The 16050-nt window shown below is 39.4% G+C and overlaps 1 protein-coding gene across 7 annotated transcripts in view; it reads right to left on the reverse strand.

The window, feature by feature from the left end:
* Nucleotides 1-16050, reverse strand: part of LPIN2 (lipin 2) — a 127361-nt gene that overhangs the window by 37389 nt on the left and 73922 nt on the right. For all 7 annotated transcript variants that reach the window (XM_073006442.1, XM_073006440.1, XM_007974517.3 and 4 more), the window contains 5 exons: nucleotides 14953-15254; nucleotides 7613-7720; nucleotides 6490-6613; nucleotides 4719-5064; nucleotides 1400-1499 (listed from right to left, as the gene is read on the reverse strand). In XM_073006442.1, the coding sequence (XP_072862543.1) occupies nucleotides 1400-1499; nucleotides 4719-5064; nucleotides 6490-6613; nucleotides 7613-7720; nucleotides 14953-15254 (980 nt within the window). The remainder of the gene's footprint in view (nucleotides 1-1399; nucleotides 1500-4718; nucleotides 5065-6489; nucleotides 6614-7612; nucleotides 7721-14952; nucleotides 15255-16050) is intronic.

Raw genomic sequence — 16050 nt, forward strand, 5'->3', positions numbered from 1 at the left:
ATCAGGGGTTCCACCTCTATAGCAGTTAGTGTTACCCCAACCAGTAACAACATCTACAAACGTGGGGATGCCATCTGACTCAGGATGCCACCGAATACAAAAGTGTGTGATTTATACTAAAGTTCAGTGATAATTACCAATATTGTAAATTTGGTAATGAAGATGGTAAGGATCACGACATGACTATGCTTATATGGATTACAAGAGTCTCACTCCCTATCTTTAAATATTTATGAAATGTTTCAAGAAGTAGTTAATGAGGTAAGAAGCTTCCTTAGCGCATGGACAGTGACTGTGAACAGGTAAATTACAGTAGTGTGGAGTAAGGTATCATCACCTTAGTTACTCTCCTCACTTTTTAAAAGAGAAACTAAGACATATACTTAAGGAATACCAATATAAATGATTAAGGCCTAGGAAATGTGGGGAAAAGGTGGTAATTCTATGAGAGCTTATATTTGAACTTTCCTACTGTTAAAATAAAGCCGCTTCAGTTTTTTCACCTTCAAAAAATCCAACTATTACTTCAAATGAAGTAGATATGTTGAGATAAATTTAGGACAGAGCTAGAAAGGAGTTTTAAGAACTTTCCCAAAACACCTGTCAAAAATTTAAATAGCCTTATGTCAATCCCATCTTTCTATTCCAAATAAAAAACAAAATACACTTCTCAGTAATTCATTACAAGTGTTTAATTATGTGTGCCTATGGCTCGGTATATTCAAGTCACATTTTCCGTGGAGAAAAGCTGTTCTTTTGTAACCACAGAGTAACAGTTTAACAGAATTCTCCTAAGAGTGGAAATGAACTTGGGCAGGCAGTCCAGGTGAATCATATTTGAGGCTCTTATTTGAATTAATTCAAAGGGAAAATGGTGCGGGACAGTGAGGGAGGCTGGGTGACAGCTGTGGGGCTTCAGGGCATGTGGGGAGCACGGGCGGCTGGGGCAGCGCCTCACCAGACCCAGACCCGGCTCAGAAAAGGCTCAGGATCTCAGACTCCAAAGGAGTAAAAGCATTCTTTGGAAAACATTTTCAAATAAAGATGTGTTTCTTTTAAAACACATAATAAAATAAATGCTAAAAAATTTCCCCAAGCATGTTGAGTTTGTATTAACCACTACAGGAAAAGCGAATCAGAAGTCATATACCCTTATGTAGGTTTAACTAGTATCTCTCCTCATTGTATTGAGAATGTCTTCATAAGTAATTATTAATTTCAAGTCACTATATTGAAATAACACATGAACTACTTCTAAATTTTCCAAAACCTGAAGCCATCATCACATTTAGCTAAAGGATACCATCATGTTGTTCTTTTTTCCTGAGATAAAATGTTTTACTCTAGAAATAATTAGACTATTTCAGAGCTATCCTTCAATAAACAAGGACCACTCTACCTTTTAGGGAAATAAAGAGCTGCAACTTCAGGTTCTAGACCCTTTAAGTCATCAAGGTAAATATCATCAGGTCCCTGGTGCTGGCTTCTTTTGTGAACACCTGTTTTAAAAAAAAAATCAGAGGCAAGAATTTAGTTATTCTTCGTTTACAGTTTTGCAAAACACACACAGGTTTGCAAACAGTAAGACTGACAAGCAGGATTTGAATAGGGTTTTAATTTTAAAGGTGTCAACCAACCTTTTTACTTAGGTTGGTTCTCAGCCATCCATGCCAATAGAAGAGAAGTTCAGTGCTTCACACACATACTTTGATTTTACTTATTTTCTCATTTGCTGTTAACTGAGTAATACTAGCCCCTAAATAATTTATATTTTAATGGTGAAGTCTTTTTTATATTTATAGGTAAGAACAAGCATGACCAAACTTAAGGCAACGACGTGCATCGGGAATGAGGGCATTACTCTAAAACCATGAAGGGAAGGTTGTCTGGGCACAGGATATTCACATGGTGCCCAAGTATCCACCCTGCGTTACCTTCCAACTACAAAAGGACAAAAAACACTTCACAATGGATAGATGCGGCAGATAACATCTTAAATAATCACGTTCAGCATTACTATTAGTGGTCATCACGAGATACAATATGAGTACCCAATATATGCAATAAAGTGATCTGCAATTCAAACAATAACTCTAAGCCTCTAGACCCGTACTGCCCACTCTAGTGACCACCAGCCACATGTGGGTACTGAGCATTTAAACTGTTGCTAAAGTGAGGTAAACAAAATTAAGATACTTCATTAATAATTTTATATTGATTCCACAGTAAAATTATATTTTGGATTTATTGGCTTAGATGAAATATATCAGTAAACTTAATTTCACCTTATTTTACTTTCTTAAAATCGGCAATGAGATGATTCAAAATGACACATGTGATTCATATTCCATTTCTAGTGGGCAGTATGTTCTAGAGCTAACTACCAGTTAAGAAAATACAGGAATGTCACCTTCAAAAAAACAGACAAATCCAGGACATGAGAGAGCCTGGAAGACACTGGCTGGGCTCTTTAAAAGGTTACTATCACGGGTGTAGAGTGGGTATGAGTATATGAGAGGGCGTTCTAAAATAAAAAAGATCAATTAAAAGAAACATAAAAATAAAATGCAACATGTGAACCCTGATGTGATTTTGGCTTGGGAAACAGGCCAGCTAAAAAAATATTCTTGGTACAACTAGGGAAATGTAAACATGAATTCTTCAAGATGACAATAGTACTGGGGCAATGCAGAGAATGTTCACATTCTTAGAAGGTATATCCTGGCATATCTAAGAATGAAATGTCATGCCTGCAATTTGTTTTCAAATGTTTTATTAATAAAACACTGCATGTGGATGAATGGAGAGATGTAGGGAGAGAGGGGTTGAGAAGGAGAGAGGGAAGGCAAAATGTATAATAAAAAGTAGAGGGGAAAAAGAATGAGGCCAAAGAATAGTAAAAACCACTCAGGGTTCCTGTCTCTAGTCAGATCCTGCACTGTGTGCTAAAGAACAAGGGTCATTAGTTCCAAAAACAAAGCATTTATCCTAAAAGAACTGGATTTCCCTCCTTAACATGTCTTAGAGCAGAACAAATGGCTACAGGCCTTTGGTGGAAGAGCAGGTGCCAAGTTAAGCCACCATTAGCTAGATGGCTGAATTTGACCATGAACACCTTTGACAGTCACATTCTTTCATTTTAGATAAATTATTTCTGAGTGACCTTGAAGGTCCATACCTGCAGTGAATATATATTAAGTTGGTTTATAATTACCTAATCTTTGGCGCTAGAATTTTTTTTTTTTTTTTTTTTTTTTTTTTAAGTGAAATAGGTAGCTGGCTATATACGATGTTGGGTAATTTTAGGGAAGGTTTCACACTTTCCTAAAAATAGGATCCAAGGCCAGGATTCTCAGTATGTCTGTTCCGACTCTTACTGTACCAAGTAGCGATGGTTGGCTTTTTATTTTCAAATAGTAAGGATGTTCTGATTGATTAAACTTGTGTTCCAAAAGTGAGGAAGAACTGTTGAACCAGGAGTTGGATGTTTTCTTTACCTATTTTATTTTTTTTTTTGACAGAGTCTCATTCTGTCACATGGATTAGAGGGCAGTGGTACAACCACAGCTCACTGCAGTCTTGACCTCCCTGGGCTCAGGTGATTAGAATAATTTTTAAGGTAATTTTTATTTATTATTATTATTATTTTTGAGACAGGGTCTGGCATGGGGTGGTGTCATCTTGGCTCACTGCAACCTCTGCCCCCAGGGCTCAAGCTATCTTCCCACCTCAGCTTGGGTGGGACCACAGACAATGCCACTACGCCAGGCTCAGTTTTTCATGTTTGATAGAGACAGGGTTTCACTATGTTGCCCAGGCTGATCTTGAAATCCTGAGCTCGAGTGATCTGTCTGCCTCGGCTTCCAAAGTACTGGGATTACAAGTGTGAGCCACTGCACCCAGCCTTCTACCTATTTTAAAGGGAAATAATCAGCACAAGAGATCACATTCTCATAATTAGTATGCGTTTATTTTTATCCAATATTACTGCTAAAAAACCTACCTAATTTAGCCTCAACTAAGAAGATGTTTCAAGTGAAAACATTTTTTCTCTATTCTAATTTTTTAAGATTCTACTTCACTTTACTGACATACCTAATCAATCAAGTGGTTAATTTTACTCACCAGTTGATTACAACTCATTATTTATTTTCTCAGTAAATGCTTCTCAAGAACCCACTGAGTAGCAACAGCCGGGAGACAAGAGTGTGAAAGTCAGGCCCTGCTCCAACTGGACTTTCCAGGGGGATGCCATGGAAAGCAATTTAAGAAAGTGAGTGAGGGGCCTGGGCATGGTGACTCACACCTGTAATCCTAGCACTTTGGGAGGCCGAGGCGGGCAGATCACCTGAGGTCAGGAGTTCGAGACCAGCCTGGCCAACATAGTGAAATGCCGTATCTACTAAAAATACAAAAAATCAGCTGGGGATGATGATGTGTGCCTGTAACTGCAGCTACTCAGGAGGCTAAGGCAGGAGAACTGCTTGACCCCAGGAGGCAGAGGTTGCAGTGAGCCAAGATCACGCCAATTGCACTCCAGCCTGGGCAACAAGAACAAAACTCCAGCTAAAAAAAAAAAAAAAAGAAAAAGAAAGTGTGTGATGGGTTTTGACTGGTGAGTACAAATACAGAGGCACCCATCACATGTTATGTGGAACACTGAAATAATTTGCCATCTAATTTGAGAGTACCTGGAGCCAAATTAAACAAATGATTACCTTTCTTCTTTGACGGCGAGTCTACTTTAGCTGCTGGTTTGGATTCTGAGGGCGCCTCCGCTAAGGTTGGGTTGGGAAGGTGGTCTGCATCTAACATAGATGAAATCTGAGGACTCTCAAGAGGAGGTTCGAGAAGCTCTGCCACAGACGTTGGGTCGCTCATCTGTGTACCCAGGGCTCTCGGTCTGGGCTTCACTATGGTACAGACAGTGTCTTCCATGGAAGCATCCTTCTCAACTTCACTTATGAGGCTGTCCTCACTGGGAATTACCCGAAAATGGGTATTTTCTGATGGTGTAATTGTAGCTGTCCTAGGATGATGGTCAGATCGCTCTCTTTTGCTGACCTAAAAAAGTTAAATTATTTAAAAATTAAACTACTTTCAGGGTATTTGTTATAATCTGGCAATGTGTTCATTCTATTTTTAACTTAACACATTCATTAAATATCTTACTTTGTACATGTAAAAATTCCATAATAAAGTGAGAAAAACTAATAATTGCATTTTGCTCAATATCGTGATACTTCTAAATGTTCTGGCCGGGCACGGTGGCTCACGCCTACAATCCCAGCACTTTGGGAGGCCAAGGCGGGCAGATCACTTGAGGTCAGGAGTTTGAGATTAGCCTGGCCAACAGGATGAAACCCTGTCTCTACTAAAAATACAAAAATTATCCAGGCATGGTGGCAGGGGCCTGTAATCTCAGCTACTCAGGAGGCTGAGGCAAGATAATTGCTTGAACCGGGGAGATGGAGGTTGCAGTGAGCAGAGATGGCACCACTGCATTCCAGTCTAGGTGACAGAGCGAGACTCTATCTCAAAAAAAAAAAGGTATACATTAAATGTTCTACTGAAAAGTTATACTGGAGAAGACTGAGGAAACTGACAATCTTCAGTTACTAAGAAGTAAAAAATACTCATTTTGGGGGAGAAAACTAAATGAAAATTTAGCCCTCCTTGGACCACATTAAGGCTCTGTTAAAACAGTGTAAAAGTAGCAAGTCTAAATTCGATCACAAATATAAGCAAAATGTATGTTTAAAAAACCTAAATTCAACAGAAGATCTAAACATTTTCTCTCTCAAGAAATTTATCTTCCCAGTTCTTTCTTCTTTCATTATGAGCTGGCAAAAAAAGGTTTAACAACTTCTTGTTTAAAATTTCAGTGTTGGCTGGGGATGGCGGCTCACACCTGTAATCCCAGCACTCTAGGGAGGCCAAGGCAGAAGGATCTCTTGAGCCCAGGAGTTTGAGATCGGACCAAGCTGTTATAGTGAGACCTTGTCTCTACAAAAAATAAAAACTAAAAAATTAACTGGGTGTGGGAGCACACATCTGCAGTCTCAACTACTTGAAAGTCTGGTGTGGGAGAATCACCTGAGTCCAGGAGGTTGAGGCTGCAGTGAGCTTTGGCTGCACCCACTGCTCTCCAGCCTGGGTGACAGAGCAAGAACCCTGTCTCCAAAAAAATAAAAAATAAAAATGCAGTGTGAAAATTTTAGTTTAAGGTGTCTTTTAAAATTTCCTTATAATAATTGACAATCATTATTATTCAGTAAATAGAAATATACACAAAATACTGCTGAATTCCTTCGGTTGCAAATATATAGTCCAAACGTTACAAAAAATGTTAACTTTGAATTTTTATGACATGAGAGCACTATCATTTACATTCACGAGAGCTCAGTCAGAAACTGCCTCGTTTACTGGGTGGAGGGATTCTTCACTTGTTTAATCAGACACTTTCCACAGGCAAGTAAACCCTAGTACCTTGGTGGACTCTGGGAATCCGCCCCACGTCCACTCCATGTGAGACTCAGATCTGAGCAGGCTCTCAGTAGGTTTCACCTCCAGCTCGGAATCACTCTTAGGACACACCGTCTGGGGATAGGTGCTGCAAACAGAACAAAGACACAAGATGACTTGAAAGTCGGGAAACCTTCAGTGTTGCTGAGCCTGACAGATGAAAAGAAACAAATGTGAATATATCGACTTTATCCTGCATATATAAAAACTCCACGGAAGGGAAGATCGAGTATTTCTTCCACCTGAGTTCTTTAATAATACTAAAAATGACATCAACTAGTACTTAAGAGAACTTACCAGGTCCTTTGTAAACACTGCATATTCATAATCTCATTTGCTTTTCACAAGAAGTCAATGAGAAAGAAGATAATTTTGTAGGCTAAGGAAGAGCAGGCAAATTAACACAACACCCGAGGATTTGATTGCAGAATAAACAGTTATGGCTATACTTTTTTCCCCACTATATTATTCAGTTACAGCCAACAGTTGACACTAAAAGATGAGAATTTTTAACAATTGTAGATGAGTGGGCACAATGTCTCATGTCTGTAATCCCAGTGCTTTGGGAGGCCAAGACGAGAGGATCACCTGAGGCCAGGAGTTCAAGAATAGCCTGGGCAAAATAGCGAGACTCTGTCTCTACAAAAAATTTAAAACTTAGCTGAGCACAGTGGTGCATGCCTGTAGTCCCAGTTACTCAGGAGGCTGAGGCGGGAGGATCACGGGAGCCAAGGGGTTTAAGGCTGCAGTGAACTATGAGTGTGCCACTGCACTCCAGCCTGGGCAACAGAGCGAGACCTTGTCTCTACTAAAAAGAAAAAGGAAAAGAAGAAAAAAAAAATGTAGATGGCTAAATTCCATGCTGATTATACAGATCCACAACTGGCCAACACTGTTAGAGTAAGTCAGATCAAATTTAGAAATAAAATAATCATTGAAAAGATTCATATTTATGTTAGAAGTAAACATTCAGTTCCTCGGCTGTGTGAGAGAAACGGGAAATATCATTACTATAGATTAACAGAAAAGCTAATTAATACATCCTCCTTCCTCTTTCAAGAAACCAAGAAATTTCAAAGATACTTACGTCTCTAAAGGGGACCAATCTCCGTCGGATAAGGGGTAATGATCCCCAGAATGGAAAAGCAAAGGCTCTTTACATTCTTCTTCTTTCAAGGAAGCATTTGAAGATCCTCTATGAAAGGAGAAACCAAAGAAAGGCAGGAACGATGACATTCTTGTCAGCTTTAAAAGATCCCCCAAACCTACTGATACTACAAACAATAAAAATGAAGAGGGGTAAATGATGACTAACTCTCTTTAAAATATATGAAGAATGGGGGATACACCACTGCCACCCACTATAAAACACCACAATCACTATTCACATGTGGAATGAATAGGGGGAGGACAAAAGAGAAATGTGATTTCTTTTTTCCATCCCTTAAGAGTGATTCAAAGGCTAAAAGAAAACTAAGGCTTTATGACTATTTCACTCAATCCTTACAAAATGAGGTAATATTTCATTGTAGATATTAAGTAATCAAGGATCCAGAGAAATTTAGTAACTTGCTCAAAGTCAAAACCCAGGAGGAAGTAGTTGGATTCAAAACAAGTAAGCCCTTATTCTTTCCACTGCTCTCCCCTTTCTACTGAATGCATTTGAAAATGTATGAATATTAGCTAAAGACAGACAAGATCTATGGCTCAAAATTTTAAAAATACCCTAAACTCTTAAAACCTCAGGACTAATTTTCTTCTTTGTTTGGCCCAAGGATTATCTGAGGTTTCCTTTACTTGGAATCTACAAGATGTGAAGACGTGAAGATGGTACAAAAATGACAAATGCTTTTAAGATGCAGAAAAGGACCTTGGGTAGGGGTCGCACTAATGCTAATGAGGTTTTAATCAATTTACCTGTTGGTTTCTTAAATTTGCAGAGTTACTATAACTACCTTGCCATATAACCTTGAAAACATCCCTCAGAAGCACTGTGGCCCCCGTTTTCATCTTTAGTTGGAAATTTATCATTTGTCCTGTCTACTTCAGAGTCAATGTGAGAGTTACATGGTGTAGCATGTTGAAATCTCTGAAAAGTAAAAAGAAAGGCACAAAGAAAAACTCTGGCTGGGCACAATGGCTCATCCCAGCACTTCGGGAGGCCGAGGCAGGTGGACCACGAGGTCAGGCGTTCAAGACCAGCCTGGCCAAGATGGTGAAACCCTGTCTCTACTAAAAATACAAAAATTAGCCAGGTATGGTAGCAGGCACCTGTAATCCCAGCTACTTGGGAGGCTGAGGCAGAGAATTGCTTGAACCCAGGAGGCGGAGGTTGCAGTGAGCGGAGATCACGTCACTGCACTCTAGCCTGGGTAACAGACAGACTCCATCTCAAAAACAAACAAACAAAACTTTGCAAAGCATAAAGTGCCATATTATACAAGTTTAAAGGCTTCTTATAGACAATTCAATGTTCTAATAGGACAGATAATAAATGTAAATGAGAATATCCACACTTAGTTTGCTGGACTAAAAACAGGGATAGAAAACCAGGTTATTTTTTTAACATTACTTTTCCTCCTTTATATCTTTTTTTTTTTTTTTTTTGAGACGGAGTCTCGCTCTGTCGCCCAGGCTGGAGTGCAGTGGCACGATCCTGGCTCACTGCAAGCTCCGCCTCCCGGGTTCATGCCATTCTCCTGCCTCAGCCTCCCCAGTAGCTGGAACTACAGGCGCCCGCCACCGCGCCCGGCTAATTTTTTCTATGTTTTAGTAGAGACAGGGTTTCACTATGTTAGCCAGGATGGTCTCGATCTCCTGACCTCATGATCCGCCCGTCTCGGCCTCCCAAAGTGCTGGGATTACAAGCTCTTCCTTTATATCTTAATTTAACATACTCTTATTTACCACTAACTGTGACATGTTAATAGTTTTTCCATATAGCTTAATCTTTTAATTTAAGGTTTTCCTAACTCTGATCTTCTCTTCTCTAGGGCCTTACTCCGGCATACTACTCATTCAAGGGGAGAAAACATATGCCTGAGAAAGACATCTAGGAAAAAGTCCTCTATTTTTCAATAAAGGAATATCAAAAGGCAAATTTTCCCTTGAGAAACGGAAAATCAGGTTTGTGAATGGTCCTTATTTGCCCACTCTGAAAGGACACATCAGCTTGAGCCATCACTATCCATATGTGAAAGTGGTCTGAAAAGAACCACGCAAAAGTCACACAAATTTCTAACCGAAATTTTTATATTACAAATATTTTACTTACTGGATCATGTTTCACTGCAGTATAAAAGGTAAGCCAAGAAGAATTCAGCAAAGCAAACAGGATTTAGTAAAATATTGAAACAGCAATCAGGTACCACCTGAATACACAGCCCCAGGAAGACAAGAGATGGCCTTTTTTGGTCATATCCTGACAAAAATACAGCACCATTAGTCTAGGCCCACTACAGTGACAGAAAAGTTTTATGTTGAGATCCCTTTCAGTCCTAAGATTCTTTTATTAAAATAGGAATTCTAGAAACCTGTTATGAAGTTTCAAAACGGCAGGTATGCCTTAGAACAGGGACCTGCAAAGCAAACCATGACAGAGTAACACTAAGCACGTAGCACGAGGCTACAGTGGAGCGCACATAGTAGAACGTGAAGACAACAGCACAAGACTGATTGTTTGTAAAACACAGGAGTGCTAGTACATCAGAACTGAGCAAAAGAGGTAAATGGTGACTTTCCATCAGGGCTGGGGGCTCGGAGGCTGAGGTTCACAGCCAGTGTGAACATGGCACTCCAGCCCTCAAAGATGTGCTACAACATCACATCTTTCAAATTCCACATCATTATCTAAGCCTAACATTTTTCCAATTCAAAAGCTAACGGAGATTACATGGATGTATATGACTGCCAAAATGCACTGAACTGCACACTTACAGTCTGTGAATACTGCTGTGTGTAAATTATATCTCAGTTTTTTTTAAGTGAGAAAAAAAATCAATTGAATGCTAAAATAGCCTGAATTATTTATGTGGGATCAATTTTAGGTGCAACATGAATTTTAAACTATTTCACTGGTAGTACGTAATAGATAAATGGGGTTGCTAACCACCATAACCAAAGATCACTAACTCTGTTAACAACATCTAGCGGCAACCTTAGCACAGTACTAGTCAATGAATTTCAGCGTGGCTAATGATCTCAGCTGGCACTTGGATACAGAGCATTTCCCATAAAACAAATGGAGCCCTGCAATACTTCTCTGTGTTCTGTGTCAGAAACGAAGGAGAGAAAAGGCAGGGAGCATCTGTAAGATCCATGTCACACTCTGAGTATCTACACTCACCCCAGAAGAACATGGAGGGTTCTCTAGAAGCCAGTTATTGATCAGCAGATGAAGTATGCAGATCATCAGAGCAGTAGGTGCGATCTGTGAAAAGTCTCAGGCTCCCTGGATTTAGCTTCCAGATACCACTTTTTAAGTAAGTCTGCTTTAGTGGATTACAAGTTGAGACTCCTTTCTGCTGGTCTGATATTGAGCCTCCATTTTTGCTATTGCTTGGTATTTGAAATATTTCCATCAGTGGCATGTTTCATGTATTTGCACTCAAGATTATGCTAGAACACCATCCAATATGCAGAGTCTCTTCCCTCCAAAAGGCTACACATGCCTAGGTGCAATGTTTTAAATCTTTCTCACACACACAGACATCCGTCCATCCTCTGGAAGGACAAACAAGGCTTCTGTTATATTTAAGCCTAACGCCCATCTTTAGGAGGAGAGGGAGACTTACTAGGTACAGTTTAAACAAAGCCCTGTATAGTTTAAAGCACTCCAATTTCCAGAAATGAGTTTCTTCCAGCTGTGCTATAGTAATCTGCTTTAAAAATGATTCCCTCTTCCATCTGCCTCCTTCAAGGAGCCTCAATTAACCTTAATTCTATTATCAACAAAATTCTTGAAAAGTAAAGAGTTTGAACGAAACGCCATTCTCTTTTGTCAAAACAAAAGAGAAGCCTATTTTGTGCATTTATCTTCTCTGGAAAAATAATTTCTTTTCTAAATGGTAGGGGCTGAGGAGAATATGCTATAGGAAAGCTGCAAATTCTGCAACACTGCAGAATTCCTAGTCCTTACAACTGCAGAAGCAATTGACTTCCTATTCTTTTTCTCTTAGATTCTGAACACGTTGTTTCATATGCTGTTAATGACCATAAATAGCTTCCCTCAAATAATGTTACAGTCTAGGTGCTGAGCTGACAGGGGCCTTGTGAAGGCCTCTTCGATCTTCTCACTTTATAGATTAAGAAACCAACACCCTGAGTGATGAAGAGGCCACTGTTCTACAATCTATAATGGGCCCAGTCTGTCTACCTTTTAGCTCAGTGCTCATTTCAGAATACAACCTGAATTTTCAGATGTTCACATTTTGTTTTCTTTTTTTAAAGTCCTAATTTCTGTTGGCTGTATTATTTAAGCAGATTCTATTTTAAGGAAATTTCAGGGAAGAGTTCCTCCAGGTGGCAGCATCTACTATTCCATGGTAACCTAAAGAAAAAGCAAACCACCAACCTCCTGAAAACGACTGCAAGCCCCTGGCTTACACGTGCTGTGACAGGCCTGCTTACCAAGCCAGCAAGGTGCTGCCTTAGAGACAGGCTGGCAGCCATTCATACCTGTCAACCAAATCAGTACACAGTGGATACAGCCTTTCACACCATCTGGAAAAACAAGGTATGTACTAATATTTCTGCAATGCATTGGCTTACAATATTCATTTACAAATTCCTTTAGAATAATGATTCTTGTACAATTTAGTAGGGAACTTGGCATATGCTTTAGAAATATTTTTTTAATTCCCAAGCTATAGGTTGTTCAGGAATTCTCAACTTTGCTCTCTTATGTCTAACAAAGGACACACGTCAACAAAATTGTAAGGCAAAAGCATTACTGCAGTGCTCTTTTTGGTAGATCTTAGAAGAATTTTAGTTGGTAAAAATATTTTCAGGAACGAAGCACTTCTGGGAGCATTACAAGGCTGATCCTAATAAAATTTAAGATGTGTAAGCATTTCAAGTTTTTCTCAAAAGAACACATGTTTCTTGCCCATCTACACATTTTACTATACATAAGACAAAACTTTTAAAGGAATTTATATATATATATACACACACGCACACACAAACATATATATATTTTTTTTTAAAGATGGAGTCTTTCTCTGTCACCCAGGCTGGAGGGCAGTGGTGTGATTTCGGGTCACTGTAACCTCTGCCTCCCAGGTTCAAGTGATTCTCCTGCCTCAGCCTCCCGAGTAATTAGCCTGCGACCACACCCAGCTAATTTTTGTATTTTTAGTAGAGATGGGGTTTCACCATGTTGGCCAGGCTGGTCTCCAACTCCTGACCTCAGGTGATCCTCCCACCTTGGCCTCCCAAAGTGCTGGGATTACAGGCACGAGACACTGTGCCCGGCCTTTTTATAATGTTTTTAATATTCCTGAAGTCAAGCAGTAGAAAAGTAAAAATTCTCATACTTTATTCTCCTACAGAAGAGAAGGACAAATAGCCTTTAAAAGACTGAAAGAAGGAAGGAAAAGGACAGGAAGAGTCTCTTTATAAGAAATTCTGGCACTTTTTATCAGCTTAAATTTCTTTGGGAATCGATGATATATAAAAGTAGAGTTCAGAACATTTATGAAGAAACTCTTCTCAGCTAGTATTTTGATACTGACCAAAAAATTACCGAAATTTATTGATTCATTCAGGATTTTAAAATTTTGTAAATATAGTGTACTCTGGTTTGTAGAGCTTAACATACTTTTCCACTATTGCTTTCCATCTTTTGTTTTTTAGTTCTATTGGAGGAATTCTGCATTCTATCAGAACTGAAATCAAAGTGTTCTATATATTCAGTGCAGGGGGAGTAAGAGAGAACACCACAGACATGATAGCTAGTGAGCAATAAAACAAGAGGAGTAGAAAACAGTTTCATGTATTAAAAATGGCTGTTACTCATAATATCGAATTGTAAAAAATTACTATCAAATGTAGATGTTTAAGATTTAAAATCTAGATTTCAAAATTTTAGAAAATGAAGTTTTATAAAAAAGGGATTATACTATGTTATTCATTAATGCAGTATAATTATAATATACTAATACTATATTAATTAACATTTTTTGCTGGGCTCAGCGATTCATGCCTGTAATATCAGCACTTTGGGAGGCTGAGCCGGGAGGGTTGCTTGAGGCCAGGAATTTGAGACCAGCCTGGGCAACACAGCAAGACCCCATCTCTACAGAAAATTTTTAAAAACTAGCCCGGTATAGGGGTAAGCACCTACAGTCCTAGCTACTTGGGAGGCTGAAGTGGGAGGACTGCTTGAGTTCGGGAGTTCAAGGTTACAGTGAGCTATGATAGCACCACTGCACTCCAGCCTGGGCAACAGAGGGAGAACCTGTCTCAATTAAAAAAACAACAAAACAAAGCATATTTTTTTTTTCCTGATTTGACCCATTTAAAACAAAAGACTGGCAAAGAAAACACATACTAGATTGAGGTAGAGTTTACCCTTGATATATATTTGGTTTCCATAACTAGAGAAAGAAATTATTTCCCTCTATACTAGGATGAAAAACACTTGAACGGCACTGTTTTCCAGGAAGTAGGGTGTGACCTCTTTTCAGCAGATGGGGTGAAAACACGCAAGTGGACCAGCAGCTCCCTCCACAAATAAAGAGTCTGGAAATGCAGGGCCACTTGTGGGCAGCAACTTCTTGTCCAGTAGTCACCAATAAAGGGAATCCCCACCATGGTCCTAGTGCCAAGGTGGCCACTGAGTGGAACAGGTGAAAGAAAACGGAATCTTGAATGAGAAAATGTGTTCCACTCCCAACTGTTACCTTTCAACCCCAAGCAGTGCTGACATGAAAAACGGCATATAATGAGCCGTTCTACAGAGCAGGTAAATAAGCAGCGATCAAGATTGCTCACATAAAAAAAAAAAAAAACTCCTTCCTTTTCAATTCCAATAAAACAAAACTCAACTCCTCAGGAACAAGATGCCAAGCCTAAGGCCACTGGGTAGGGAAATTCCAGAAATGACATTGTGTCCAACTGTATCTGCTCACCCATGGGCAAATCACTAATTCAGATCTTTTGACTTAGAACTTATTTGGCTCCTGGAAACTTCTTTATGGAAAGAAACACACAATCAGTCTGCTACAAATGACATTTCAGTAGCGTATTTGTAGAATAGTTGAAAGGAACAAAGAAACTGCCTTTGCTGCTGGATTCCACAATAAACTGTAAAGGGGGAAAACAAGCCCAAACCTCACACTGTATATCCATGAAAAACTGGCAGCTCCTGGCTTTGCATGAACTCTAGGTACCAGCACAAGACCCTTCCCAGGCTGAGAGCCCTACCGTGCTGCCTGGGCCCCCTTGTCATCATCGGAGCTCACGCCTACATCACATGTGTCTTCTGCAGCAGGAGAGGTGGCCTGCTCTTCCTTCTTACTGTCCTGTTTGTATTTCTTTCTCCTTCGTTTTTTCTTTTTCACAGAACTTGGAGTAAAAATTGTCTCTGTTTCCAAGACGTGTGAGATGTCTGAACTCTGAGATGGTGTTTCATCTCCACCCAATTTCACCAAAGGGGTGTCAATATCTTTAAAGAACTGATCTTCAGTAGGAATTGGTGAGGTGGCAAGGTAAGCAGGAAGCTTTTCCTTAAGGAGAATGGAGAAAGAAAAGTTATCCATGACAAACTCGACAGTGAATTAAAGCAGTAATATATTGAATACATACATTTTCACGGTGGTAAAAAAGAAAATACATATTCCCTAAAGGCAAGAAAGTCCCACTGAACTAAGGTACTGCCTACTGTACTCTGAGGAGGTCTTTCCCTTGTGAGGCAGCTAAGTGCTAGCCCACCTGGGTACATGCAACCGAGTCTGTCTGAAGGAACTGACACGCCAAGTCAGCATGGAACACCCAAAGCCATAATGAAAGCTAAGCCCATTAAATTATTCACAAAGCAAAGATCAAAGCAGCAACAACAATCTCAGGAGGTGTTACAAAAGACTCTCTCAAGAACTCACACAGAACATTCAGAACAGGACAAAGTAGAAGGCAGAGATTAAGGACACTGCATCAGACAAAGGGCAGCAGGACAGGTGAGTGACATGAAGATGGAGTGATACAGAGTGGCCAATGCTTACGTTTTGCCAAATTAAGTGGAGAAAGGCAATTAGAGACAATATCCTATAACAAATGACGTTAGTTAAATTTTAAACCATAAAGCATTTATGTTTTAAAAAACAGAAATATTCCTTCTTGTAGCAATTCAAAAGAAGAAAATAACACCCAATATTTAGAAGCAGTCAAACTCTTAATACTAAATAAACGATCAAGTCTAGTGTTCAGTAAATTCATGTCTTAGCCATTTGTTTCATTCCTTTGTATCATCAGAGGAAATGGAAGGCACATAATAGAGATAAAAATTAACCTCAGGCCGGGCATGGT

This window comes from Chlorocebus sabaeus, chromosome 18, assembly GCF_047675955.1.
Source record: "Chlorocebus sabaeus isolate Y175 chromosome 18, mChlSab1.0.hap1, whole genome shotgun sequence".
NCBI classification, from domain to species: domain Eukaryota; kingdom Metazoa; phylum Chordata; class Mammalia; order Primates; family Cercopithecidae; genus Chlorocebus; species Chlorocebus sabaeus.